General features: G+C 46.7%; 2 protein-coding genes across 2 annotated transcripts; both read left to right on the forward strand.

Annotated features, from left to right (window-relative positions):
- The first annotated feature begins 5,699 nt into the window (after nt 1–5,699).
- On the forward strand, nt 5,700–6,441 carry LOC130490042 (zinc finger and SCAN domain-containing protein 2-like). Its single transcript, XM_056863839.1, has one exon. It carries the CDS (start codon nt 5,713–5,715, stop codon nt 6,358–6,360), a length of 648 nt encoding a protein of 215 aa, XP_056719817.1. The 5' UTR covers nt 5,700–5,712; the 3' UTR covers nt 6,361–6,441.
- Nucleotides 6,442–20,845: 14,404 nt separating this feature from the next.
- Nucleotides 20,846–21,657, forward strand: LOC130490989 (gastrula zinc finger protein XlCGF49.1-like). The gene has a single exon (XM_056864814.1). It carries the CDS (start codon nt 20,914–20,916, stop codon nt 21,646–21,648), a length of 735 nt encoding a protein of 244 aa, XP_056720792.1. The 5' UTR covers nt 20,846–20,913; the 3' UTR covers nt 21,649–21,657.
- The last annotated feature ends 4,311 nt before the right edge of the window (nt 21,658–25,968 follow it).

The following is a 25,968-nucleotide window of genomic DNA, read 5'->3' on the forward strand; positions in this document are numbered from 1 at the left end:
TAGGAGATATATCCTTCTTTTTTACTTTATTTAATAATTATAGGAGATAGATCCTTCTTTTTTATTGTATGTAATAATTATAGGAGATAGATCCTTCTACTTTTTATTTTATTTAATAATTATAGGAGATACATCCTCCTTCTGTTTTTTTATTTTAATTTAATAATTATAGGATATATATCCTTTTTTATTTTATAATTATAGGAGATATATCCTTCTTCGATTTCTCTTTTTGTCTTTTTCTTTAAAAAAAAAAAAAGATACACCTTGCCCTGCTTTTCCTTTTCTCTCCCTCCCATTTGGGCAGTTAAGCGTGGCTCCAGTTGGGAGGCGTGTTTTTAAAAAAACTATTGTGAGTTATTTTATTTCAGACGGCAGCTTTATCCTTATGCATAACGAAGCGATAGCTGGCTATACCAGCACTTTGTGGACTGCTGCGCTATTTTTGTACGGTAGCAAATCATTAATCCGGATTGCCTTGTCCACACAGGAAAATACAGTGAATTAAACCTAGCCTGCAGCAGTGGCGCAATCTCCAGCCATGTGCGAATGTATCCTCTGTGATGTTGTATGACTCATTTTGTTCTTACGGTTGGTGGGGGCCATTTGTAGGGTTGCCAACCTCCAGGTGGTATATATAATATAAGGCAAATATGCACTAGTACTAACAGGATAGTTAGGAAAACTCTAGTACCAGGCTCACCAACCAAAATAAATAATTACACAAGCAAACTATGCAAACATGTATTGTGAACGTAAACATCTACAAACAAGTGCAAACATCAAAGAGAATATATACAAGTGAATCCACAAGGGAGAATTGGGAAGTCTCTTTCAAGGTAGGTCTCTATCAGAGTAAGTGAAAGTCTTATCTCAAGGTAGTTTCTTCAGATAATAACCCCAAGTGGAACAAAGGGGAGAAGGTCCACAGTAACGCCGTCCGGATGTTCACGAGCGTTTTCACTGCGTAATTGCAGCTTCATCAGCTAATATCTTCTTAATATATATCATTTATCTTAGTAGATGCAATAATAGCAGTTTAATACAAGTATTCAGTCTAAATGCACATTTAGACTGAATACTTGTATTAAACTGCTATTATTGCATCTACTAAGATAAATGATATATATTAAGAAGATATTAGCTGATGAAGCTGCAATTACGCAGTGAAAACGCTCGTGAACATCCGGACGGCGTTACTGTGGACCTTCTCCCCTTTGTTCCACTTGGGGTTATTATCTGAAGAAACTACCTTGAGATAAGACTTTCACTTACTCTGATAGAGACCTACCTTGAAAGAGACTTTCCAATTCTCCCTTGTGGATTCATTTGTATATATTCTCTTTGATGTTTGCACTTGTTTGTAGATGTTTACGTTCACAATACATGTTTGCATAGTTTGCTTGTGTAATTATTTATTTTGTTTGGTGAGCCTGGTACTAGAGTTTTTCTAACCTCCAGGTGGTGGCTAGGGATCTGTTACTGCAACTGATCTCCAGGTGACAGAGATCAGATCACCTGGAGAAAATGGCCACTTTGGAAGGTGGACTCTATGGCATTATACACCAGTGTCCCTCCCCTCCCCCAAACCCCACCCTCCTTTGGCTCCACCACCATCTCCAGGTATTTCCCAACTCGGAGCTGGCAACCCTAACCATTTGAGATTGAAATTGGCTTGTATGCTCCTTGTGGCAGGGACCTGTCCATTTTTAGTATTTATTGTTTTAGATAACGTACTTTTTGCCTCTCCAGAGAACTGACAGAGGATACTCACCTTGCCCGCTGATGCTACTGTATAAAGAATCCAAAATAAAGGCTTGCCTAGTTACGGACGTACTAAGTGCTGTACAGAACAGAGAGACTTCGTCTCTGCCTGGACCAGGGGTCCCCAACCTTTTTGAGCCTGCGGGCACATTCGGAAATCCGAAATAGCATGGTGGGCGCAGCACCAAAATGGCTGCCACAAAATGGCTACTGCCGGAGGTGGATCCAGCCACAAAATAACTCCAGTAACACAGTGTAGATCCTTGTGCTGTGGTGACAGTCGCCGCCAAAGCAACGTTTTAAAAAAATCTGCACTGCCAATCAGAAACCTTGCTGGGCAAAAGCCCTACCTGGCCCCACTTGCTTCCTAAAAACACTTGGTGGGTGCCAGAGAAGGTGTCAAGCAGGCGCCATGGCACCCACAGGCAACACGTTGGGGATCCCTGGTCTAGAGTGTTTGCGATTAGATGGAGAGAAGGGAAGAGGTTGACATTAGATGGAGTGGTGTTGGGGGAGGCATAGACTCCTAGAGTTGGAAGGGACCACCAGGGTCATCTAGTCCAACCCCCTGCACAACGCAGGAAATTCACAACTACCTCCCCCCACACACACACCCAGCGACCCCTACTCCATGCCCAGAAGATAGCCAAGGTGCCCTCCCTCTCATCATCCGCCTAAGGTCATAGAATCAGCATTGCTGACAGATGGCCATCTACCCTGTGCTTAAAAACCTCTAGGGAAGGAAAGCTCACTACCTCCCGAGGAAGCCTGTTCCACTGAGGAACTGTTCTAATTGTTAGAAAATTCTTCCTAATGTCTAGATGGAAACTTTTGATTTAATTTCAACCCGTTGGTTCTGGAGAGGTTGTGGCTCAGTGGCAGAGGATCTGGCTGGCTTGCCAAAGGCTCCAGGTTAGTTCAGAGGATCAGGCAGTATGAGACGCGAAGGACCTTTCTCTGCCTAATACCTTGGAGCGAACCAATGCCAGTCTGAGTAGACCATCCTGACTTTAATGGACCGACAATTTGACTTGGCAGAAGGCTGCTTCAGGAGTACGTTGTAAAGGTTAGGTTGATTCAGGACATTCTGTGCTGAGCAGGGGGCTTTTAAAGTGGATATCAAGAAAAGAAAAAAGAGACCAGAAATCGAGTGGCTGTTGCAAGCATAGGGATGGGAGGAGAAGACAAAGACGGCGGGTCTCTGTCTTGTCTAGATTAGATAACTTCAAGGCGTCATTCTTGCAGGTCTCTTGTCTTGTCTAGATTAGATTACTCTTTCCTCCTTTTAACAGTCCCCGCACTAAAGTGGGAATTAAATTGTCTCCATGCATGTACTTTTTTTTCTGTGTATCACTATGGAGATAGCGATCAGAGACAGAAGACACCATGTCTATCTCTTAAATAAGAGAGACTTAGCACATGTTGACTCTGCCCTATGGTTGTGAGGATGAAGTGAAAGAGAGGAAAATAATTATGTAAGCTGCTTTGGGTACCCACTGGAAGAAGAAGAGTTGGGTTTTCTGTGCCGACTTTCTTTACCACTTAAGGAAGAACCAAACCGGCTTACAATCACTTTCCCTTCCCCTCCCCACAACAGACACCCTGTGAGGTAGGTGAGGCTGAGAGTGTGTGACTAGCCCAAGGTCACCCAGCTGGCTTCATGTTTAGGAGTGGGGAAACCAACCTGGTTCACCAGATTAGCCTCCGCCACTCATGTGGAGCAGTGGAGAATCAAACCCGGTTCTCCAGATCAGACTCCACCGCTCTTAACCACAACACCATCCTAGAGAAAAAAATGGGGTATAAAATATCTAAATAAATAAATTGTCAACGTTTTCCTGCTACGGGAGCAACCCCACCCCCCTCAATTTTTATCAGTAATTGATCTCTGTGTCTTTGCTGATTTAAAAGACAAAAATTGTTTTTCCAGATTGGAAATGAACAAGAGGAAAGTGGGGGGGGGGGTAGGAAATTGCCGCTGATTCCTTATTAATAGGGCGATGAAATGAATAATATATTATCCCTATGTATAAGAGAAAAGAGTGAGTTGCTTTAGAAAGACATTTGTCAATTGCCTCCCTTTTCTTAATTCACATCAAAATGTAAATTTAATGATGCTGGCAACATGTCCTAAATCAATACCGGTCCACCTGAGGAAGGTTTCCTTCTTTTATGAGCAATCAAAATGTGAAAGAGTCATAACTGAGTTGACTGCTAATTTGACATCAGTTCCTGTTAGGGTGCCTTTTTGAATTGGAGCTCCTTTGTGAATTTTAACATGTGTAAGGTTTTTAAATTTTATAATGTGTATTTATACTGAATTGTTTTCTGTTGGTAGCCGCCCTGAGCCCGACTGTAGTCGGGAAAGGGCGGGGTGTAAATCTAATAAAAGGAAAATACATCAATAGTGTCCTTTTGTCAAAAATACTCAGCTCAAGGTGCAGGTCTGGATCCTATGAACGAACTCTTAAGTGCTTGACAGCCTTTGCCACGGAGGACATTTCCTCTACTACTACTACCACTAGCTCTCATGTTTACACAAGATCAATGGTGTTCATTGAGCCCTTGTGCAAACCGAAGTGCTACTGGAAGAGGATGGGCCCTCTGCAGCAAAAGCTGGACTGTGGCTCAGTGGTAGAGCATCTGCTTGGCATGCAGAAGGTCCCAGGTTCAATCCCTGGCATCTCCAGTTAAAGGGACTAGGCAGGTAGGTGATGTGCAAGACCCCTGCCCGAGACCCTGGAGAGCCACATCCGGTCTGAGTAGACAATACTGACTTGGATGGACCAAGGGTCTGATTCAGTATAAGGCAGCTTCATGTGTTTATGTGCTGGTGGAACTCATTCATACGATCCAAGTCTCAATATACCAGCAAAATCTTGCCAATGCTTGCAAAGAGCCCTCCCACCCATCATTCACACAAGTCTGACCCCAGATGTCGTCCACTCCGCTTACCTAAAGTATCTGAGTTAGGGTGTGTTGGTTTGGTTCGTATCCTGCACATTGACTTCAAGGTGGTACTTGGAAAGATTCTCATCTGTAAATATTGGAACGTGCACCCCAAGAGCCAGTGTGGTGTCGTGGTTAGAGTGTCTGTCTAGGATTTGAGAGACCTGGGTTCAAATTCCCCACTCTGCCATGGAAGCTTGCTGGGTGAATGAGTCCCGGTCAGCCTAACCTACCTCACAGAGCTGTTTGCAATGATAAAATGGAGGAGAGGAGAATGCTGTGAGCCCATTTGGCTCCCCATTGGGGAGAAAGATGTATAGGTTAAGTGTCCCTTATCCGGGCATCCGATATCCGGACTGATCCGAAAACCAGACGTTTTGAGCCGGCATGCAGTCATTATTCACAGGCCCTCAATAAAGTTCAATGTACACAAAATTATTAAAAATATTGTTTAAAATTACTTTCAGGCTATATGTATAAAGTATATATAAGACATATACAAACAATAAATGAATTTCATGTTTAGACTTGGCTTGCATCCCCAAGATGTATATGCAAAAATTCCACAATATTCCAAAATGTGGAAAGATCCAAAATACTGACCACCTCTGGTCCCAAGCAGTCCAGATAAGAGATACTCAACCTGTTGTATAAATGAAGTAAACGAAATATAAAATAACTTTACCCACATATCTTACGTTCTTTCTTTTTTCCTCTCTTTTTCCCCCCTTAGTAGCTGGTGGGAGTAAAGGAAGTACTGAGGATCCAGAGACTGGTACAAAAGTTTTCGAGAGAAGGTTTCGAAGGAAGCAAGGCTCGGAGCTCAAACCAGACATCTGACCCTGGAGAAGTGGCTACAGGATTGCCCAGCAGGAGAAGCATTTGGGGCAGGTAAACGCTGACAAGAAGTCTCCTGGACCAGACCGCGAGGCTGAGGAGAGGCGCATCAACGCAAGGGCTCCCTTTCCCATCAAAATAGCGTTCTGAGGAACGGCAGCCATGGGAGAGAAGTCCCACACCTGCCCATACTGTGGGAAAGGTTTCCGGCGCAGCTCACACCTGACGCGGCACCTGGCGACCCACTCTGGCCTTCAGCACCCCTTAGGTGGGAAACGCCTCGGGCAGCAGGTGCCGGAGGAAGACCGCCCGTACAACTGCAACTATTGCGGGAAGTCCTTTGCCCGCAGCGCCCACCTGGCCCGGCACCAGGAGACCCATTCGGGAGAGAGGCCCTACAAGTGCACCTATTGCGGGAAGGCCTTTGGGCGCAACTCCCACCTGACCCGCCACCACAGCACGCACACCGGCGAGCGCCCCTATGAGTGTGGGGTCTGCGGCAAGGCCTTCACCCGCAGCGCCCACGTCACCCGCCACCAGGGCACGCACACGGGAGAGCGGCCATTCCGCTGCGCCCGCTGCGGCAAGCGTTTCACCCGCAGCGCTCACCTCCAGCGTCACCAGGGCATCCACAGCGGGGATAAACCCTTTTCCTGTGACCACTGCGGGAAGGGGTTCACACGCAACGCCCACCTCGAGCGCCACCGGGCCACTCATTCAGGCGAGAAGCCCTTCAAGTGCGCCAGCTGCGGGAAAGGGTTTGGGGCTGCCTCCCACCTTGTACGGCACCAGAGGACCCACAAGGTGTAGCTGGCTGGCACTGCTCCTAGATCCACCCAAACCTGGATGTAGAAATGGCCAATCTTGAGGTCTTGGATGGACTTTGGTCTTGATAATGGGTCTTTTCCCCACCTGTTTTCTCTGTTCCAAAACACCCAAGTCTTCAGCTGCTGTAATTTGAGATGGAGCGGAGCATAACAGATTCAACAGCGTTTATGTGGGTCTTCCGAGAGCCGAGAACGATGTGAACTTCTCCCAGAGAAGATTGTTCTAGATATCGGACTTGACAAACTGTTCACAAAGGAAGGACGGGTATCAAATCAGCTTGACCCCACATTCCCCCTCCCTTTTTTCCTCCAGTGCCTCAAATGAAGGCCGCTTCTTAATTCCAGGTTGTCAGTAAAATAACAAAACAAAAAGAATGCCACATCTATCAAAAATAAAAAACGTGGGAAATGAACTCCGAGCCTGCGAAAGATACTGGAAATTGTCGAGGATACGTAGTTATGTTAACATGGTCTGTGGAGGAAAATGACATTTTTTGGGTGACTGACTTGGAATGAGTTTAGAATAACTTTTCGTTTTCTCGCCCCCCCCTCCAGTCTTACCCTTGAGTTTCACCTTCAGCCCTTGTGACTAAGTAAATACTGTTAATCACACTTACCTGCCTACAGTGTCTAAGGACAGTACTGGAACATAGGAGTGTTTTGTGTGCCCCTGAGTATTTTAGCAGGAAGGCCTATAACTAGATCAAGAACTAGTTCACTCTCTCACCTGGTGCTTCCAGGGCATAATTCGCTTTACACGCCTGCTATCCGATCTTTAGCCTCGACAGCAGCCCTGCGGCATACGGACCACTTTACAGGAGGGGAAACTGAGACGGAGACAGTGACTTTTCTCCAGGTCAGCCGCTGCATGATGCTGAACAGAAATTTCCAGCCAATCCTGCTGAGGCACACAAGGTTTCGGATGGCACATGGTGTGTTTCATATCTCAAACTTCTCCAATGAATCCTATCTTGCTTTCTTTTGTTCGTGGCTTTTGTAGTTATGCTGATAAAGCTCTACAGCATTACTCCAATGTTGTTTAGGAAGAGCAGAATTAGACTCCAGTTTAGTTGATTGTTTTTTTTTTTTTTTGAAAAGTATTTTAAAGATAGTCTTTTCTGTATTTTGAAATGGGGATGAGGTGGATAAATTGATGGTCATCTGTCTCAAAACAAACTGCTGGCTCCGTGGCTTGATTTCCTGTGCCGAGAAAAAGGATGGAGACAAGTGGGGGAGTCTTTGATGTAAACGGACAAAAGCTATCACTGGGGACATCTGCCTGTCGTGCATTGCATTGGGATAACAGCAGCGAGAGACCACTGGAGTCCCCAAAATGTTTTTGTCACACATGCCCCAAGGCAATGGTGTCTTGCTTAGCTTGCTTCTACGATTTTGCCACAAGGATCTGTGCCAGCTGCCCCAATACTCGTGGGCACAACTAATTTGATCTGCTTCCAGATGTGTTAGGGAATGAGACTGATCTTGCGTCAGGTTCCTATGTGGGTCAGCAGCCATGCCGCCGACTGAATCATATGCTTGGCTGCAGCACCGGCCATGCTTGGGTATGATACAGGTTGCGATTTGGGCTTCTTGGAATCAGGGAAATGCAGCCAAACAGGAGCAAAAACCTTGTAAAATCAAGGAGACAGCAACCATGGCCAAGAACTGACCGCGGCCCACAAATCCCCCATCGGTTATACTGAATAGGAAGTACTTGATTAAAATTTTACCATTTACCAAATAACAAGATTATTTTTTTTTTAACAAACCTTAAATACCTAATCCCAAAGGGACCCTCCAGTGCTATACGGCCAGCCAGTCTTTTCTTGTACATTTTTCCCCTCCCCTGGATGGACAAAATGGAGGAACCTAGCTTCTGTGCAGCCAGATCTTGGTGATCGTGTTCGGCTTGCAGAACAAAAATCATAACTTTGGGGGAAAGAATACCAAGAATGACTGGTCAACCTGCACTTGCTTCATGATCTTGTATAAACATGTGTTTTCTTTATTTGTGTGATCTTACATGCCAGCAAAAAGACAGCGGTAAAATGAGTTTGTCACTTATGAATTGAAAACCACACCAAGACTGCCAATTTTTTTTGCTAGAACAATGAGGAAGTGCTAAGACTGTGAATCCTAATCCTGCCTGTGCAGTATTCTTTGTAGTAAAGCCTGTGACTGTTGACTTTATTTCTTTTCCAGGACTCAAAAACTGACAGAGCCATACTCAGATATTCATCCTGATCCTACATGGCTTTTTCCGTCTTTTAATCATTGTAGGATAGCTGAGCAATCATTCTCTCCAAAGTCAGACTTTTAGCTCCCTAAATGAAGATACCCCTGGTAATGTTTGTACCACCTTGCCACACTTGTGTGGCTTGCCACACACAGTGGCTTGCACTGGGGACTACCCAGCTGACTTTCACTCAATCTCACCTAATTCTCCTTTTTATCAGAGCCCCTGTCCCATAAGCAAAGTCTGCCTAGTAAACGTCGGGATGTGACGTCACCCCATGGGTCAGGAATGACCCGGTGCTTGCACTGGGGACTACCTTTACCTTTTTATCTGTCCCACATGGGTTTTGTCCAGGCAGGTCCCATGATCCCCAGCATAGCCTTTTCGGTGGTCAAAGGGGACCAACACCTCCCTATTTCAAGAGTGGGAAAGCTGGTTGGATGCAGTGCTAAGACTGATGTCGCTTTCACAAATGCCAAATAATGCACTTTCAATGAACTTTGCAGCTGGATTTTACTGTGTGAAATGGCAAAATCCACTTGCAAACAGTCATTAAAGTGCATTGAAAGTGCATTATTCATGATATGTGAAAGCACTCTTAGTCACATGACAATTCTTTGCTCTTCAGTGGTCAGTCTCACCAGTAGGAAGATGGTCGGCATGAGCTGGTGCCTCCCTATGTTGCCCATCTGAGCAGGGGTCCCACCGGTATTCTCTTTGGTGGAAACACTGCAGAGGTAGAGGAAACAAAATCCAAGAGAACCATGCTTTCCTGTATTTTCCAGGTACCCTTGTCAGTCATACCCTAAGAGGGAGATTGCATCCTGTGATGGAGCTATGATACGGGTTGGGAGAAAGGAAGGGAGCTACAAAACGGGCAAATAGAGAGCAAAGGAGCAAGAGAGGAGAAGGAGCTGTCATGGCCTACAGACACACGGCTCAAAGGCCCAAAATAGCTCTTGTTATCCCTGAATCTCACAATTGTGCTGTGTCCCTAAGAATGAAAATAGTGAATGGGCTCCATCTTGTCTTGGAGCAAGAGGCAGTGTTTCAAATCTGTTCAGTCAAGTATAAGGTATTTAATGATGTGGGTTTTCTTTCTTTTTAAAAACTCCTTAGCCTGTTGTAACCCTTTTATAGTGTATATCAAAGAGTTTTCAAGAGGCAGAAATTTTCCAGAGGTGTGAGATTAGAGTTGCCAACCTCCAAGTGGTGAAGCAGTCAAACAAATTATCGAGTGCCGAACGTATAGTTAAACAACCACAATAGCACTACTGGCAATAAATACACAATGCATAATATGCCAAGTGAATGTAATAAGCAAGTCTTATAACAACAAGACTCAGCTAGCTATCCATTTACTACAGGAGATTAGACACCTAAGTGTGGAACATGTTCCATGAAATAACTTTTCATAGGATTGCCTTTATTGAAGAAGGTGCTGCGAAATGGGAAGATTTACCGGATAGCCATTATCTTGGCTACTATGAACTTTTTACTTGAGTGGCATACTGCATTTTGGAAAGATTGAATTTCTTTTGGAAAAACCTTTCTACTTATAGACACTATAGTTTTGTATATTGTGTCATGCATTACTTATGACAACTGTTGGAACGCTTGTTGTTATAAGACTTGCTTATTACATTCACACGGCATATTAAGCATTGTGTATTTATTGCCAGTAGTGCTATTGTGGTTGTTTAACCTCCAGGTGGTGGCTAGAGATCTTCTAGGATTACAACTGATCTCCAGCCCACAGAGATGAGTTCACTTGGAGAAAATGGCCACTTTGGAAGGTGGACTCTTCAGCATTATACCCCACCTGAAGTCCCTTCCTTCCCCAAATCCCCCACCCTCCTCAGGCTTTACCCCTCCCCCAATCTCCAGGTATTTCCCAACTCGGAGCTGGCAACCCTATGTGAGATCCAGCCAGAGTCTACAACGCCTTTAGCCCTTCATTGCCATGTCGATTCTAGACCAATGTAGCCACTCTCCCCCCCCCACTTTTTGAACAGTAACTATGGTTTATTTTTCTTTCCAAGCTACTGATACCAATCAGAGACGTGTCCTAGACTGCACACTTACGTACCATCTCAAAGAGCATTGACTTGTTCCCCCCAAAAAACGGCAGCAGTAAACTACTTCTGGTTGGCAAAATGTGGGCACGCCAACCCCAAAAGAAGGAGCAGGTGACCCACCACTGTGTCAGGAGCGCGCAGAACCGTAGAAAACTCCTGCTGTTTTGACGGCGTCGTTGCAGACGCACGTGGAGGAAATCAAAATGGTGCTGCGTCTGCCATCATGAAGTCACAAAGCGGCTGCCATTTTGAAATATGTTTGGGCGGGGAAGAGCTTTCTGGCACAAACTACTGTAGAAAGGGGCAGTCTGCTCAGGTCTAAAGCTGCAGTCTAATAGAATCAACATCAGTCTTTAATGGTACAGAACTAGCATATCTGGGACTTCGTCATCTCAAAAGGAAAGGGGGTATGCAGGCTTTGCTGGCGATATGCAGATATCTAAAACTAAAGAACAATATCCCTGATGCCGTGCTTAATTGGCAGTTCCAAAGATACGTTCCTGTTAGATATTTCCCCTCTTGCAAGGACCATTTTGAAATATGGACTAGGTGGTTGGACTAGATGACCCTGGTGGTCCCTTCCATCTCCATGATTCTGTGACCACATACAGAACTATGCCTCAAAATTAATGCAATACGGTCTTCCTTCCAGTGTTACTGGGGGGGTGATCCAGAGAAAGGTCCGCCAAAGGCTTATTGGTTTCAGTAGGACTATCAGTTTAATGCATTGATTTCTGATTTTAATGCAGTCATTTTTCAATGGCCTAACGTTCACTGGGTTGTATCCACTATGGAGGTTCACCCTGCCTGCGAATTGTGCTCTTACAAGAGATGTGTGCCATAAACTGTGAGGCGAAAACGGGCAAGTCTTGTGTCTTCAGAGGTTGCGTTATTCAGCTGATAACATTTCATCAGGTTCTAAAAGTGATATTATAGAATTGCTGGCAGTATATAATTTCTCCCTCTCCAGTCATGCCCTCCGATCAAGTCCCCATAATGCTTCAAGTAGTGTCTGAAAGCAGAATATGAACTCCCCAAATCCTACCCAACCCCACTGTAAGTGGCACGCGGGTGGTAGTTTTTCTTAATTTGTATTTAGTACGCGAGCATGATTACCAACACACACTTCTTCCATCTTTTTCTCCTTAGTAGGTTATGGATAGATGCATATCCACTAGAAACAAACTTCAGTAAATAAAATATATAATTTTTAGGGGGGGGGAGAACAAGGCAACCTGCTCCCACCAATTCTGCCCCAAACAAAACTCAACTCATATGAGGGATGATGCGATCATGGGAGAAAAGCTGATGTCTAATTTTTATTTTATTTTATGTAAATTCACATGGAGGGAGATTTTTGTGATAACTTGTGACAAGAAGTCACCCTGAGATGATCTCCCCCCCACCCCCATACAACATCCTTCTGTGGTTTCTTGTAAACGTGCCTTCGAGTGGACATACAACCTTTCTTTCAATGTTAGGGGTTCTCCTGCTTTGAAGATGTTGCTCAGGATATGGTTTAAAACAAGCATGGCAGCACCAACACCAGAGTATTACCGCAAGACTACGATGGGGGGAAATGTGGAAAGTGATTTGGATGACCTCTGATAGCTTTGAAAACCGCTTCAAAGCTAGCTCATCTCTACACATTAGGAATCTGAATTGGCAGACATCTCCAGGAGCCATTTTCACATGAAAGAAAACGGTGTAACTGCTGTTGCTTTACTCTTTAGGCGTCACCTAACTCCTTTTACTACGGAGTCCTCTGCTGTGGAAAGTCACCCGGCAGTTGGTTGGGAAGTGAGAAGACGTGGTGGAAAAGTGCCGTCAAGTGTCACGGCGGACTTAAGGCGACCCTGTAGGGTTCTCAAGGCAAAAGACATTCAGAGGTGGTTTGCCATTGCCTGCCTCCGTGTCTCGAGCCTGGTATCCCTTGGTGGTCTCCCATCCAAATGCTACCCAGGTCAGACCCTGCTTCACTTCCAGGCTCAGGCTAGCATGCGCTATCCACATCAGGGCTGGCCTGTCATATAACCAGCCTAGATTACTCTTGGGCTCTGTGCCCTGCTAGTTGGCCCTCCGAAGCAACTGGTTGGCCACTGTGAAACGGTGCTGGACTAGATGGACCACTGGTCCGGTTCAGTAGGGTTCTACTTATGTTCTTACGGCCCACCTGCAGTATTCCTTCACTGCAACAAAAGCTTTCAGTTGTAATTTTATAGCAGGAAAGCCAATACAATGTCAAGGGAGAACCACTAGTCCTCTAAATCATGGGTGTGCTTGCTGTGGCAGGCCATTTCATGGTTGGTCTCCTAAGCGATGCAGCGTCTTGCTTCAGCAAACGGAGCTTTTCTTGCTTCCTTTCTGGAAAGAAACATATCTTGGCAAAGCAGGAACTGCAGTTGCAAAGGTCAAAGAGGCTAAAAATCCAGGCTTTTGATCGTCCCTAAAGCTGGCCTGGGGCGCGTTTAATTCTTCAAGTGTTGGCTCGAGGAAATAATGCAGAGCTGGATCTTACCACTCAATGAAATCTAGAGCCTTCCTCCATCACGAGGAGCTTTCCTGTGTCGGAAGAGCCTCTTCGGCTGGAGGAAGACTCCACCTTTAGCTGAGCAGAGTGGCAGGATCCAAGCTGTTGCACCGATAGTTCGCATTTGTAAACTCTTTTACTCATTCTGTGCTGAGAGTAGCGAAGTTTCTTCAATCCATCCTGCTCAGTGACTAGTTCAGCTATAGTGATTTTACCATGGCTCAGCTTGGTGTTTTGTCCCCGCCAACCTCTTTCTTCCACGGGAGAGGTGGCAAGTTGACTTTACTTCGCTTGTGTATTGGTCTGGGGGTGGGGATAGGTTGGGATTTATCTGGAATTGTTTGGTTTGTATTTTCTATAGGTTTTTATTATTATTATTATTGCCAACGGGTATGCCTTAACAGGACAGGCACAAATGCTATTGCAGAAGTGGCGTAGCCAGCCTTTTGCACGCGTCCCTGTTCCTGTGAAAGGCTTACCATCGTCTATTTTCCCTGGTAATTGCCTTTGGTATCTGACTCTATTTTCCTATTGTACTAACAGTGTCTATCTCTGCTCTGTATGAAATAAACACCTTTTTTTTGTTTGTTCAGATGTCTCTTTTGTAACACGATCTGTCCTATGAACAGCCAAGGCTGATAGAGGTTTATAATGTGGTGATAAAGTTTATTGCGTGTGGGCAAAGGCCATCACACTCTGTCATACAAATCATTAAAATAAAATTAAAAGATAGAGGTTTATAAACTTATGCACAGGGTAGAGAGTGAACTCCCCCCCCCTCTAAAAATACTAGAACTCAGGAGCACCCAAGGATTTTAATGGGCAGTAGAGTCAAGACCAACAAAAGGAAATAATTCTTTACTTGACGAGTGATTAAAATGTGGGAATTTGCTGCCAGTGGATGCAGTGATGGCCACAAGCACAGATGATTTTAAACGGGGGATGAGGTTCATGGAAGAAAGGTCTACGGTGGTTTATTAGCCATGGTGACGAAAGGGAACTTCAACATTCAGAGGCAGTAATCCTCTGAATACCAGTGCCTGGAGAAAGCACCAAGGGAAGGCCTCGGCCCCTGTGCCCTCTTGTTGGCCCTCTAGAATAACTGGTGGCCCACTAGACAAGGATGCTGGACAAGGTGGCCTATGATCTGGCAGGGCTGTTCTCATGTTACGTTCTTATGTTTGCATGCAAGATTATTTGGAAGTTGCAATGGGCAGGCACATCTCACATGTGTGTGTTAAGTGCCTTCAAGTTGCTTCCGACTCATGGCGACCCTATGAATGAAAGTCCTCCAAAATGTCCTATCTTTGACAGCCTTGCTCAGATCTTGCAAATTGAAGGCTTTGGCTTCCTTTATTGAGTCAGTCCATCTCTTGTTGGGTCTTCCTCTTTTCCTTCTCACATAGACCACTAGAAATGTATTAGATGAGGGCTTTACGCTCATTTCTCAGAAAGCCTGTCTGGTGTGGTTAGAGTGTTGGTCTAGAAGAAGAAGAGTTGTTTTTTATATGCCGACTTTCTCTACCACTTCAGGAAGAATCAAACCAGCTTACAATCACCTTCCCCTCCCCACAACAGACACCCTGTTAGGTAGGTGGAGCTGAGAGAGCTCTAAGCTGCCGTAGAGAACCAGGACAAAGGCCCTGTTTTGCATTTCAGCCTCTGGTGAACATATGAAACTGCCTTCTACTGATCCATCAAAGTCAGTTCTGTCTACTCAGACCCGCAGTGGCTCTCTAGGGTCTCAGGGTCTTCCATGTCGCCTACTTGCCTCATCTCTTTAACTGGAGATGCCGGGGATTGAACCTGGGACCTTCTGCATGCCAAGCAGAGGCTCTACCACTGAGCCATAGCACCTCCCCTAAAACCCATGAGCACATGAAGCTGCCTTATACTGAAACAGACCCTTGGTCCATCCAAGTAAGTATTGTCTATTCAGACCGGCAGGGGCTCTCCAGGGTCTCAGGCGGAGGTCTTTCCCATCACCTACTTGCCTAGCCCCTTGAGCTGGAGATCCCAGGGATTGAACCTGCGCCCTTCTGCATGCCATGCAGAGGCTCTACCACTGAGTCACAGCACCTCCCCTAAAACCCATGAGCACATGAAGCTGCCTTATACTGAACCGGACTGACAGGGGCTCTCCAGGGTCTCAGGCGGAGGTCTTTCCCATCACCTACTTGCCTAGCCCCTTGAGCTGGAGATCCCAGGGATTGAACCTGGGCCCTTCTGCTTGCCATGCAGAGGCTCTGCCACTGAGCCACAGACCCTCCCCTCCTGCTGGGCACTCCCCGCCCATCATTCAGAGGTTTCTCTCTTCTTTCCTGGTTTCACCTTTCACCTGCCTGGCCCGCCCGTTCCGCGGTGCAAAACAGGACCTTGTGGGCAGCTGGGGGTGGGACCCCCCGGCGCAATCCTCCAGCCAGGGCGGTCGGGGCATCCGTGATATGCCTGTATTATTGTATTAATTCCCAATGACAATGGGTGAAAACGCATGGTCACTTTATCCTCCTTTAATCCCTGTTTTAGCCAGGATCGAACGCACATTAGGCAAAACGCATGCGTTCGATCCTGGCTGAATCCTGGCTGAAACAGGGATTAAAGGAGGATAAAGTGACCATGCGTTTTCACCCAGTAACACAGTAGGAGGTTGAGGGTTCAAAGCAGTTTCTTTATTAGGCCCAATATACACACCGGGTGAGAACTGCCCCAAATGCGCAGAACAAAGGATTGCAACGACTTTATAACTTCTGGTCAGGGGTGTTACAATTACGTAATATAGGGCGTAGAGACACAAAGACCTAATAATGGACACATTTGGATTAGCAGATCCTATCAGTGTGGTTTTGAGGCATGGGTTTAGGTGGCTACGTGATCTGTAATGGAGAAACGAAACTTAACATTCTCACCCTACACCCCTAAATCTATACTCTTCATTAGGGAGGCTAGCTGTACCAGGCCTGCAAGGATGCTCTCACTGGCTCCTGATTTGTAGTGGATGCCAGTTTATGCTAACTCAGTGATCACGCAGGAGCGAATAGGAACCAAAGAATAAGACTTGACCCCTTATACATGGGGTATTGCCATTATATATAACCCGACCCTATCAGATTTCCGAAGCCAGGCTGGGTCTGTAACTTGTGCCACCCAGGAAGCCTCTGCAGAGGGAGGCAATGGCAAGCCACTCCTCGCTTGCCTCGAAAGCCGCTTGCTGTGATCACCATAAGGCAGTTGCGGCTTGATGGCACTTCGTTAGCGCGTCACGTATCAATAAATACCACAATGATAAAGCTTACTATCCCCTATATTTTATAATGAACCATATATTTCAAAATTTATAGCAGTTTTTAATTAATTGTTATTGGAAATGTATGCTTTTATACTCAGTCCGCATAACTCACACTTATAAAGATGCTAAGCCCGGGGTTTAAGGGTTAGCATCTAGCACAATACCATATTACACACACACACACACATATATATATATATGTGCAGAATATGGTATTGTGCTAGATGCTAACCCTTATACCCCGGGCTTAGCATCTTTATAAGTGTGAGTTATGCGGACTGAGTATAAAAGCATACATTTCCAATAACAATTAATTTAAAACTGCTGTAAATTTTGAAATATATGGTTCATTATAAAATATAGGGGATAGTAAGCTTTAATATTGTGGTATTTATTGATACGTGATGCGCTAATGAAGTGCCATCAAGCCGCAACTGCCTTATGGTGACCACAGCAAGCGGCTTTTGAAATGCCTGTGTTATAATATTAATTTTGGATTAACATAACACAGTAGGAGGTTGATAGTTCAAAGCAACTAAATTATTAGGCCCAATATACATACCGGATAAAGCTGCCCAAATGCGCAGGACAGTTTTTCACACAGAACAAAGGATTGCAACCCCAATTATAACTTCTGGTTAGGGATGTTTCAATTACGTTGACTCACTAGATATTGGTTGTCTACCTTACTTTAATTAACATAGCATATAGATTGGTAGAAGCTGTTTCTAAGCAAGCACTTGGTCTTGTGATTCACATTTCTAACAGCGAAGGTAAGACACTGTTTTTTTTTCTACTGGGGAAAGCCTGTACCAGGCAATGTGTTCCGTTGGCCTTTTATAGTTATGGATGCCAACGTTCCCAAAGTTTCCATGCGTGGGCAGAATACATTTGCCTGATGCCATGCTCTATTTTTGAGCACAGCACCTCATGAACCTTTCTACATAGGAAAGAATATATGTTTTTTCCATAAATGAAGTTTACAGGCCCTTCACTTTCGAGGCAAGCGAGGAGTGGCTTGCCATCGCCTCCCCCTGCAGAGGCTTCCTGGGTGGCACAAGTTGCAGACCCAGCCTGGCTTCTGAAATCTGACAAGGGTCGGGTGACGCCAGGCTGCCTGCCCTCCTGATGCACCGATTAGGAGGCAAGACACCATGGAAACTGGGAATCACGTTAGCGTTATAAAGCCACGATGTGTAGCAATGTGTAGCAATGAAGATTATAGGCATTGCATCCGCTGGTGCAGCAGGCAAAAAGCAAAAAAATAAAAAAAAGGCAAAGCGCGATGCCGCTAGAGGGCTCTGGCTATTGTCAAAATAAAGAGAGACAGGGAAAGAAGGCCGTGTCGGTTCCCGTGCATGCATATATTTTTTTTTCCCCCCTTCTCCTTTTCCCCGCTGCTGACGATTTTGGAGGCTGAACTTCCCAGGTCAGCCTCCCAGATCCTGCAACGCCGCGCCTCCCGCTCGCGTTTGCAGCCGCCTGGCGTCCGGGGTTTGCAGCGCTCCCGCCGCCCCGACGATCATTCTTGCTCTGAGCCTTGCAGGGGTTGCTTTCGGAGGCAAGTGCGCGCGCGGCTCCCCGGGCGGCCCCCCCCCCGCCACCCCCCCCGCCTCTGGCTCCAGGTCACTCTGCTGGAGATCCCAGGGATTGAGCCCAGGGCGATCCCAGGGATCGGGGCGCGCCGGGCGTCCGCCAAAGTCCGGGGAAGCGCAGCCGGGCAACTTCCCGAGGCCCGTCCTTCCCCTCCCCTCCCCCGGGTCCCTTGTGGGTTTCCAACCCGGGGTCGTCTGCTCCATGGAGGGAGTGTGTGTGTGTGGGGGGGGTGTGTGTGTCCTAGGGCTGGGGAGGCACAAGGTGGCCATTGATGCCTGGGAGGTTTCTCGATCTAGATCAGTGGTTCCCATCCTTTTTTTGACCAGGGGCCACTAGGACTTTTTTGTTCGGTGCAGGGACCCACCCCAAGGTTCAACATAAAAATCCTGAGAATTTGAAAAAAAAACTTTAATCAGAACTGGCAAGAGTCCAGTGGCGCCTTAAAGACTAACAAAAATATTTTTTGGTAGGGTGTGAGCTTTCGTGAGCCGCAGCTCACTTCTTCAGATACAGCTAGAATGTGGATCCATCGGGCTTTAAGTAGAGGAGAGTGAATTCAGACAAGCATTAGTATGTAAATGTTAACAGTATGTAAATGTGAATAGCAGGCTTGATGGGATTAGGTGTGATATGCAGAAGAGTCAGTGATGTCCAGGGGAGAGATGGGTGTGGAGAAATCAGCATTGGTAATGGGCCATGAATGCAAGGTCTTTATTCGGCCCAGGTAAATGCATTGACTTTAGTTTGAATATCAACTGTAATTCAGCAGTTTCTCTTTCCAATCTCCCTTTAAAATTCCCACTGTGAATTTTAATCATAACTGTTAGTTAAACATTAAACTCAGAATAATATTTGAATATATATTTTTATAATAGGGAACTTTTAATTGGAAATATTAATTTATTATGGGTTTCTGACTTTGTTTCGCGGACCTTAATTTAGTTCTCGCGGACCCCTGGGGGTCCACGGACCCCCGGTTGGGAACCAGGGATCTAGATGCACATTTCCCCCATCCCAGTGGTCAGAACTCAAAAATAAGCCCCCATGCCGAGTTTGGAGAATTCAGGCCATTTATGCCTGGGAGGTTTCGCCTTGGGTTTGCCGCTCTCTAGATGCACGTTTCCCCCATCCAAATCCTTAAAACTCAAAAATAAGCCCTCGTGTATAGAGTTCTGAGAATTCAGATGGGGGAAATGTGCATTCGTGTGTGTGTGTGAAGTGCCGTCAAGTCGCTTCCGACTCCTGGCGACCCTATGGATGAAAGTCCTCCAAAATGTCCTATCTTTGACAGCCTTGTTCAGATCTTGCAAATTGAAGGCTGTGGCTTCCTTTATTGACCCTCTTGTTGGGTCTTCCTCTTTTCCTGCTGCCCTCAACTTTTCCTAGCATGACTGCGCATCTATAGAGCGGCAAAGCCAAGGCAAAACCTCCCGTGCATAAATGGCCAGGGAAGGAGAAGATCCTTCTCCCGGTAGAACTCTTGTGCCTCTCTTGAAGGCAGCACTCCGGGCAGAAACCCAGCGGGCGAAGCTGTCTCCCTCCCCCACATCGTGCTGAGAAAAGCTTCACCTGTTGAATTTCCGCCACACTGAGAACGCTCACAGCAAGCCTTGTTGGGCAGAGATGGGGGGGTTAGAAGAATTGTGGGGCGAAGGCCTTTGAGTTCAGGTGAGCAAAGGCAGGGCCACGTTGCAAGGAGGAAAAAGAGCCAGCGTACAGGGTTGGTGTTGAATTTTTGAGCAGGGGACACTTATTTTTTCAGGGGCTTTCCGCAGAAGTGGCTGATGTATTTTGCTGAGATTCAGTGGGCCCTTCTGGACCCATGCCAGAGACCTGTCTACAGGGACATTGTGCAGGACAATTACGGGACCCTGCTCTCGCTAGGTAAGGACTTTTCTTTTTTATTTATTTCTTTTCCTGTTTTTTCCCTCTCCCAAAAAGTAGTTCAGACAGCTATTGCTGTATTGAGATCCCAGAGAATTATCAGCATTCTGATAACGGCAGCCATTTATGCTAGTTTGAGGATGTACGAGCTTTTGGGGTCCACAGAATTCTTGATCGGGTAAGAAGCATTCCTGTGAATCCTAGAAGTTCTCACCCTTTGCCAGCAGAGCTCTGTCCAACAAAATGTATCAGGCCACCTATTTATTATAAATTTTGCAGAGACCGAAACCTTACGGTTGTACTATTTTGAGGTGGAGTGGAGAAGGTTGGAGAGACGGGGAGCAAATTTCCCGTCCCAATGTATTCAGCGGTTGTACATGTCAAAAAGGTCACAACGTTCGGAGGCTGTGGTCCAGTATAATAGCTCTGGCAGAATTCTCACAGAACTCTGCAATTATGCACAAAATGTCAAAAAGTTGCCACTGTCCCCTGGTCCCTCTCATGGCCATTGGTACTACACCTCAGGGCTGGTTTTCCTAGTGTAGCCGTTCAAAGGGAAACACTGTTTTTGGAGTTGCGCATCAACGAACAGGCTTTCTTTCAATTTCTGACCCACCCCGTCCAAAGAGCGTTAGGTGGGTTGCGCTACTTAAATCAACAAACCAACCAGGTTAAGTATCCATTCAACTATCAGATGACATCTCTTTTAAAAAATCAAGCAAACATGTCCCTATGCTGGCTTTGCTCTCTTTCCTTTGATAGATAGCGGAAACATGACCACAAATCCTCAACCTGGAAGCACCGAGGCCACGCAGGCGCCAAAGCAGTTACCGGGACGGTCTGAAGGGTCCCTTTACTTGGGCCCAGCTGGGCATCAAGGGGAGGATGCGGGGAAAGGATGGACCAAGCCACCTCTCCCTCCCCCCATGCCTAAAGACAACCTCGGCCTCCCCCCCAGGGTATACATGGGGCCTAGCCAGAATATGTGTATCCAGTGTGGGGAGAGCCTCAGCCAAGCTCAGCAAAGCCTCAACCAAGCTCAGGAGAGCCTCAACCGGGCTCAGGAGAGCCTCAGCCAAGCCCAGCAGATCATCAACCATCCCCAAAGGCCACACTGCTCTAGCAATAAGCTCTACCCATGCTTGGACTGCGGGAAAAGTTTTGCCGTGAGCTCCCACCTCACCATTCACAAGAGAACCCACACGGGCGAGAAGCCGTACGCGTGCAACGACTGCGGGAAAAGGTTCAGCCAGAGCTCAACCCTTGTTCTTCACCGCCGCATCCACACAGGGGAGAAACCCTACAAGTGCACCGACTGTGGGAAGAGCTTTTCGGTGAGTTCCCATTTAACCAAGCACCAGAGGATCCACACAGGAGAGAAGCCTTACCAGTGCCAGATCTGTGGGAAACGGTTCAGCCAGAGTTCTACCCTCATCCTGCACCAGAGAATCCACACGGGGGAGAGGCCTTATAAATGCGACGAGTGTGGGAAAACCTTCAGTGTCAGCTCCCACCTCACGATCCACCAGAGGATCCACTCCGGGGAGAAGCCGTACCGCTGCATGGAGTGTGGGAAATGCTTTCGCCAGAGGTCCGGCCTCAGCACGCATCAGAAAGTCCATATGGTGGCTCTGGAGAGATCTTACAAGTGCCCACCGTAAAAACATTGGACTCCCAAACCCACCCAACTGATTCCCGTCACAAGTTCCCATTTTGCCATTAAAAGCAAACCAACATGGAGGGAGGAACTGACTTCGTTTTAAGAAAAATACAAGAGTTCAGCAACCAGATTTTGTAAAAAAAAAACACAATTAAAAAGAAAAGAAAAGACTTGTGCAAATGTGCAGACTTTGCCTTAATCTGCATACATTATTGTCGTGCAGCTGTGAGAAAGGTGGAATTATTGTTGGACTCTATTTTCTTTCCAGCAAAAGAGATTCTTAAGAGACTCTTAAGAATGGTAGGGATTAGCAGATGTACGAGGGGCACCAAACCTGCACACCGTGGTTAACTTCCAAAAAGAAAGTCAAAAGGTCAAATTTACTTGGATGTTACGGTCATTGGACTCGGTTTCTTTGCCCCAAAAGGTGCCTTGGCAAGCCAACCCTTGGATTGGGACCTTCCAGCCTTTGCTTGACAGCTTTTAAAACATCCTGTTCAGTGGAGGGACTCTAGCTGAAGACAGAAGGGAGTGGCTGTCCTTTTGCTTTTTAGGAGCCTGGTGGAGACATCTGGGAGGCTCAGAGCACCATTAACTTGGGGGGGGGGGTATGGTGTGTATGGTGGAATGCCATCACCTCTCCCTGTGCTGTGGAGTTGGGCCTTTTTGGATGAAACGGTTGATTCTTACTTGTTGTATGAGATCTGGTCCTGTTCTCTCCAGAAAGCACTCCTGCTTGGGGATATTGCATTTGCCAGGCAATTAAACCCCAATGTCTCGTGACTAGGAACATGTCCTGGTAAGCTAGCAATTCGGAGGGCTGTTTGAAAGAGCACTGTGTAAGTTTCACACCTATTAGCTAGCGTCCATGCCATCACTGGTAGCATTTTACTTCCTTTTTACCTTCTGCTTTTGAATGACCCCCAGCCCCACCCTACCGGTCCGATGAGGAACGTTTTGTGTAACTCAAGGTGGGGGATACCAGCAACACTTTCTCCTCTGCAGCTGTGCCGTGCCATTTTGTGCACTTTTTGTTTTGCTTAGTTGCTGCTCAGTTATGTTCTGCTGTTTTTAATCATTTTTTACAGTAATCATTGGTTATTTTAGAGCTTTTTATGACTGTAACCCACTGCAAGGGCCAGGATTTTGGATAGAACGTGGGATAGAAATATAGTACACAATCATAACATTTTTGTCCTCTGCTGAGTGACATGATGCTTTTCTCTTTTTTAAATACTGAGAACAGACTATTCCTGCACAGTGAGGCTTCTCCCACAAGGTTACATGCTTGCAATCCCAGAAATCCTGTCTGTGCCAGGGAAGTGGGAGAGGATGCAGCCCTAGCACTTCATCGTCTGTTTTTCCATCGGTTCCGTTGCCTACTTTCTCCTTCTGCATCTGTGACAGTAAGTCCAGTCTCACCTCAGCAGGTGAGAGAGAAGGATGGATCCAAAGACTACTGGAGGAATGGTTTCGGAGATGCACAATGCAGTTCTCAACAGAGTTGTGTGTCTGTGTGCACATGCATGCCGTCAAGTCATAGCTGACTTATGGCGACCCTGGTGAGGTTTTCAAGGCAAAAGATGTTCAGAGTTGGTTTGCCATTGCCTGCCTCCATGTTGCAACCCCGGTATTCCATGGAGGTCGCCCATCCAAATACTAACCAGGGCTTACCCTGCTTAGCTTCTGAGATCTGATGAGATCAGGCTAGCCTGGGGCTATCCATGTAAGGGTAGGATGGCTTAAGAAGGGTAAATTCCCCTCCATGGTTATGAGTGAGGTTCAGCAGAGTTACATCCTACTAAGCCCATTGGGTTGGAGCCAGGCTACGTTTTCCATCAGCGGAACAGAATTTTCCTTCCCTCCTGCTCTCCCTTTCCACTGCAGCCCACAGATCTCCCCTAAATGTTACTTGAGGGGTATAGGGGACCCTGAGGAATGAAGTGTGGGGGGGTCTGCCATGGGAAAAGAGAACTGATAGAAATCTGACTTCAGTGGACTTTGAAGGGTATAACTCTGCTTAGGATGGCACTGGCAGTCCCTCTCTGAACATTTAAGCAGAATCTTCAGGTTGGAACTGCAACCCTTTGCTTGGTTATGGATGGACACCGTATCTGTTGTTACTGCCTCTGGATCTAGGCTAGCCAAGCTCAAGCCCTAAGAGGAGAGTCTGGTTTGTTTTCAGCAGTCTAGAGATGCTTTTAGATAGGCCACTACCACAGTAACAGGAGCCCTTAGTCATTGTAGGTGTTCTTCCTTCCCACCTTCTCTGGTCAGCAGGCATTTAGAGTTCATCACCCACCCCTCATTAAAACCTCCCCCTGTAATCTCCAAGTTATTACTCAAAGTGTATTAAAGTTCAAAGAGGTGCGTGGATTATTTGTGTGGTTGTTATTCATCATAGAATCATAGAGTTGGAAGGGACCACCAGGGTCATCTAGTCCAACCCACTGCACAACGCAGGAAATTAACAACTACCTCCCCCATACACCCCCAGTGACCCCTACTCCACGCCCAGAATATGGCCAAGATGCCCTCCCTCTCATAATCTGCCTAAGGTCATAGAATCAGCATTGCTGACAGATGGCCATCTCTGTGTGTAAAGTACCGTCAAGTCGCAGCTGACTTATGGCAACCCCCCCTTTTTTAGGGTTTTCATGGCAAGAGACTAACAGAGGTGGTTTGCCAGTGCCTTCCTCTGGATAGAGCAACCCTGGTATTCCTTGGTGGTTTCCCATCCAAATGCTAACCAGGGCTGACCCTGCTTAGCTTCTGAGATCTGACGAGATCAGGCTAGCCTGGGCCATCCAGGTCAGGGCAGATGGCCATCTAGCCTCTGCTTAAAAACCTCCAGGGAAGGAGAGCTTACCACCTCCCAAGGAAGACTGTTCCACCGAGGAACCGCTCGAACTGTTAGATAGTGCTTCCTAACATTTAGACGGAAACTCTTTTGATTTAATTTCAACCCGTTGGCTCTGGCAACTGCTGAAGCTATTGCTTTACTTGCTTCTGGAAAAAAACACGCTAGGCGGGAGAAAAGATAAAGGCTGCCTGGGTGGGAATGACCCTCAAACACTGGTAAGCGTATTGGTAGGGAATAGAAATATTCTCTGGGGTCCACTATATCCCCCGGGAACACGACTGTAATTCAGGCCACCATACGAATGTGTGTTTCTTCTCCATCCCACGCTTTCCAAAGGACAAAGCCACACTGCCCTTCGAGCAGAATGAGCGGCAACTTTAATCCCAGCTGTACAGTGCATTCCTAGGCAGAGCTGTGGTGGTGGGAAGGGCTGCCAAGTCACAGCTGGCTTATGGCGACCCCGTAGGGTTTTCAAGGCGAGAGATGTTTGGGGGTGGTCTGCCCTTGCCTCCCTCCGCGTGGGCTGAAAGAGTATATGACTGGCCCGAGGTCACCCAGCGAGCTTCGATTGCAGACTGGAGATTTGAACCTGGGTTTCCCAAATCAAGTTTGACCACTCTAACCCCTACATCCCACTTAGGGTTGTCAGGTCCCTCCTGACCACCAGTGGGGGACGAGGGGGTAGGGTTGCCAGATTCAGGCTCGGAACTCCTGGAGATTTGGAGATGGAGCCTGGGGAGGACAGTAGGATTGCCAACCTCCAGGTAGTAGCTGGAGTTCTGCTATTGCAACTGATCTCCAACCAATAGAGATCAGTTCCCCTGGAGAAAATGGCTGCTTTGGCCATTAGACTCTATGGCATTGAAGTCCCTTCCTCAAACCCCGCCCTCCTCAGGGTCTACCCCCAAAAACCTCCAGGTGTTTCCCAACCCAGAGCTGGCAACCCTAGAGGACAGGGACCTCTGTGGGTAGAATGCCATAGAGTCCAACCTCCAAAGCATCCATTTTCTCCAGGGGAACTGATCTCTGTAGTCTGGAGATGAGCTGTAATTTCGGGGGATCCCCCGGTTCCACCTGGAGGTTGGGCACCCCTAATCCAACTGGCCCTGTATCCCTTGTCCAAACTAATTCAACTGTCCAAACTAATTCAAACTAATTTAACTAGCATAGCAACTTCTCATCATGGAAGTTGCACTGATAGGGGGAAAAAATGCACGTTGGTTTTCAGCCTGCTGTGAAGCCCGAAAAGTGACCCGAACCCTAACAGCAGAGCCCTTCCTTCACACAAGGAAATGAAGTTCACCGCACTAGGAGATTTTTCTGGTCAGAAAGGAAGGGGTTAAAACCATGCCGCAGGCCTGCCGGGTCCTTGCGTGTGGCCCAGAGCGGCTGTCTGGTGGCAAGACTAGTCAGCATGTGTCTCTATGGCATCCTTTCCCCTACCTCCCGCCCCACCTC

Source organism: Euleptes europaea, chromosome 18, assembly GCF_029931775.1.
Source record: "Euleptes europaea isolate rEulEur1 chromosome 18, rEulEur1.hap1, whole genome shotgun sequence".
Taxonomy (NCBI): domain Eukaryota; kingdom Metazoa; phylum Chordata; class Lepidosauria; order Squamata; family Sphaerodactylidae; genus Euleptes; species Euleptes europaea.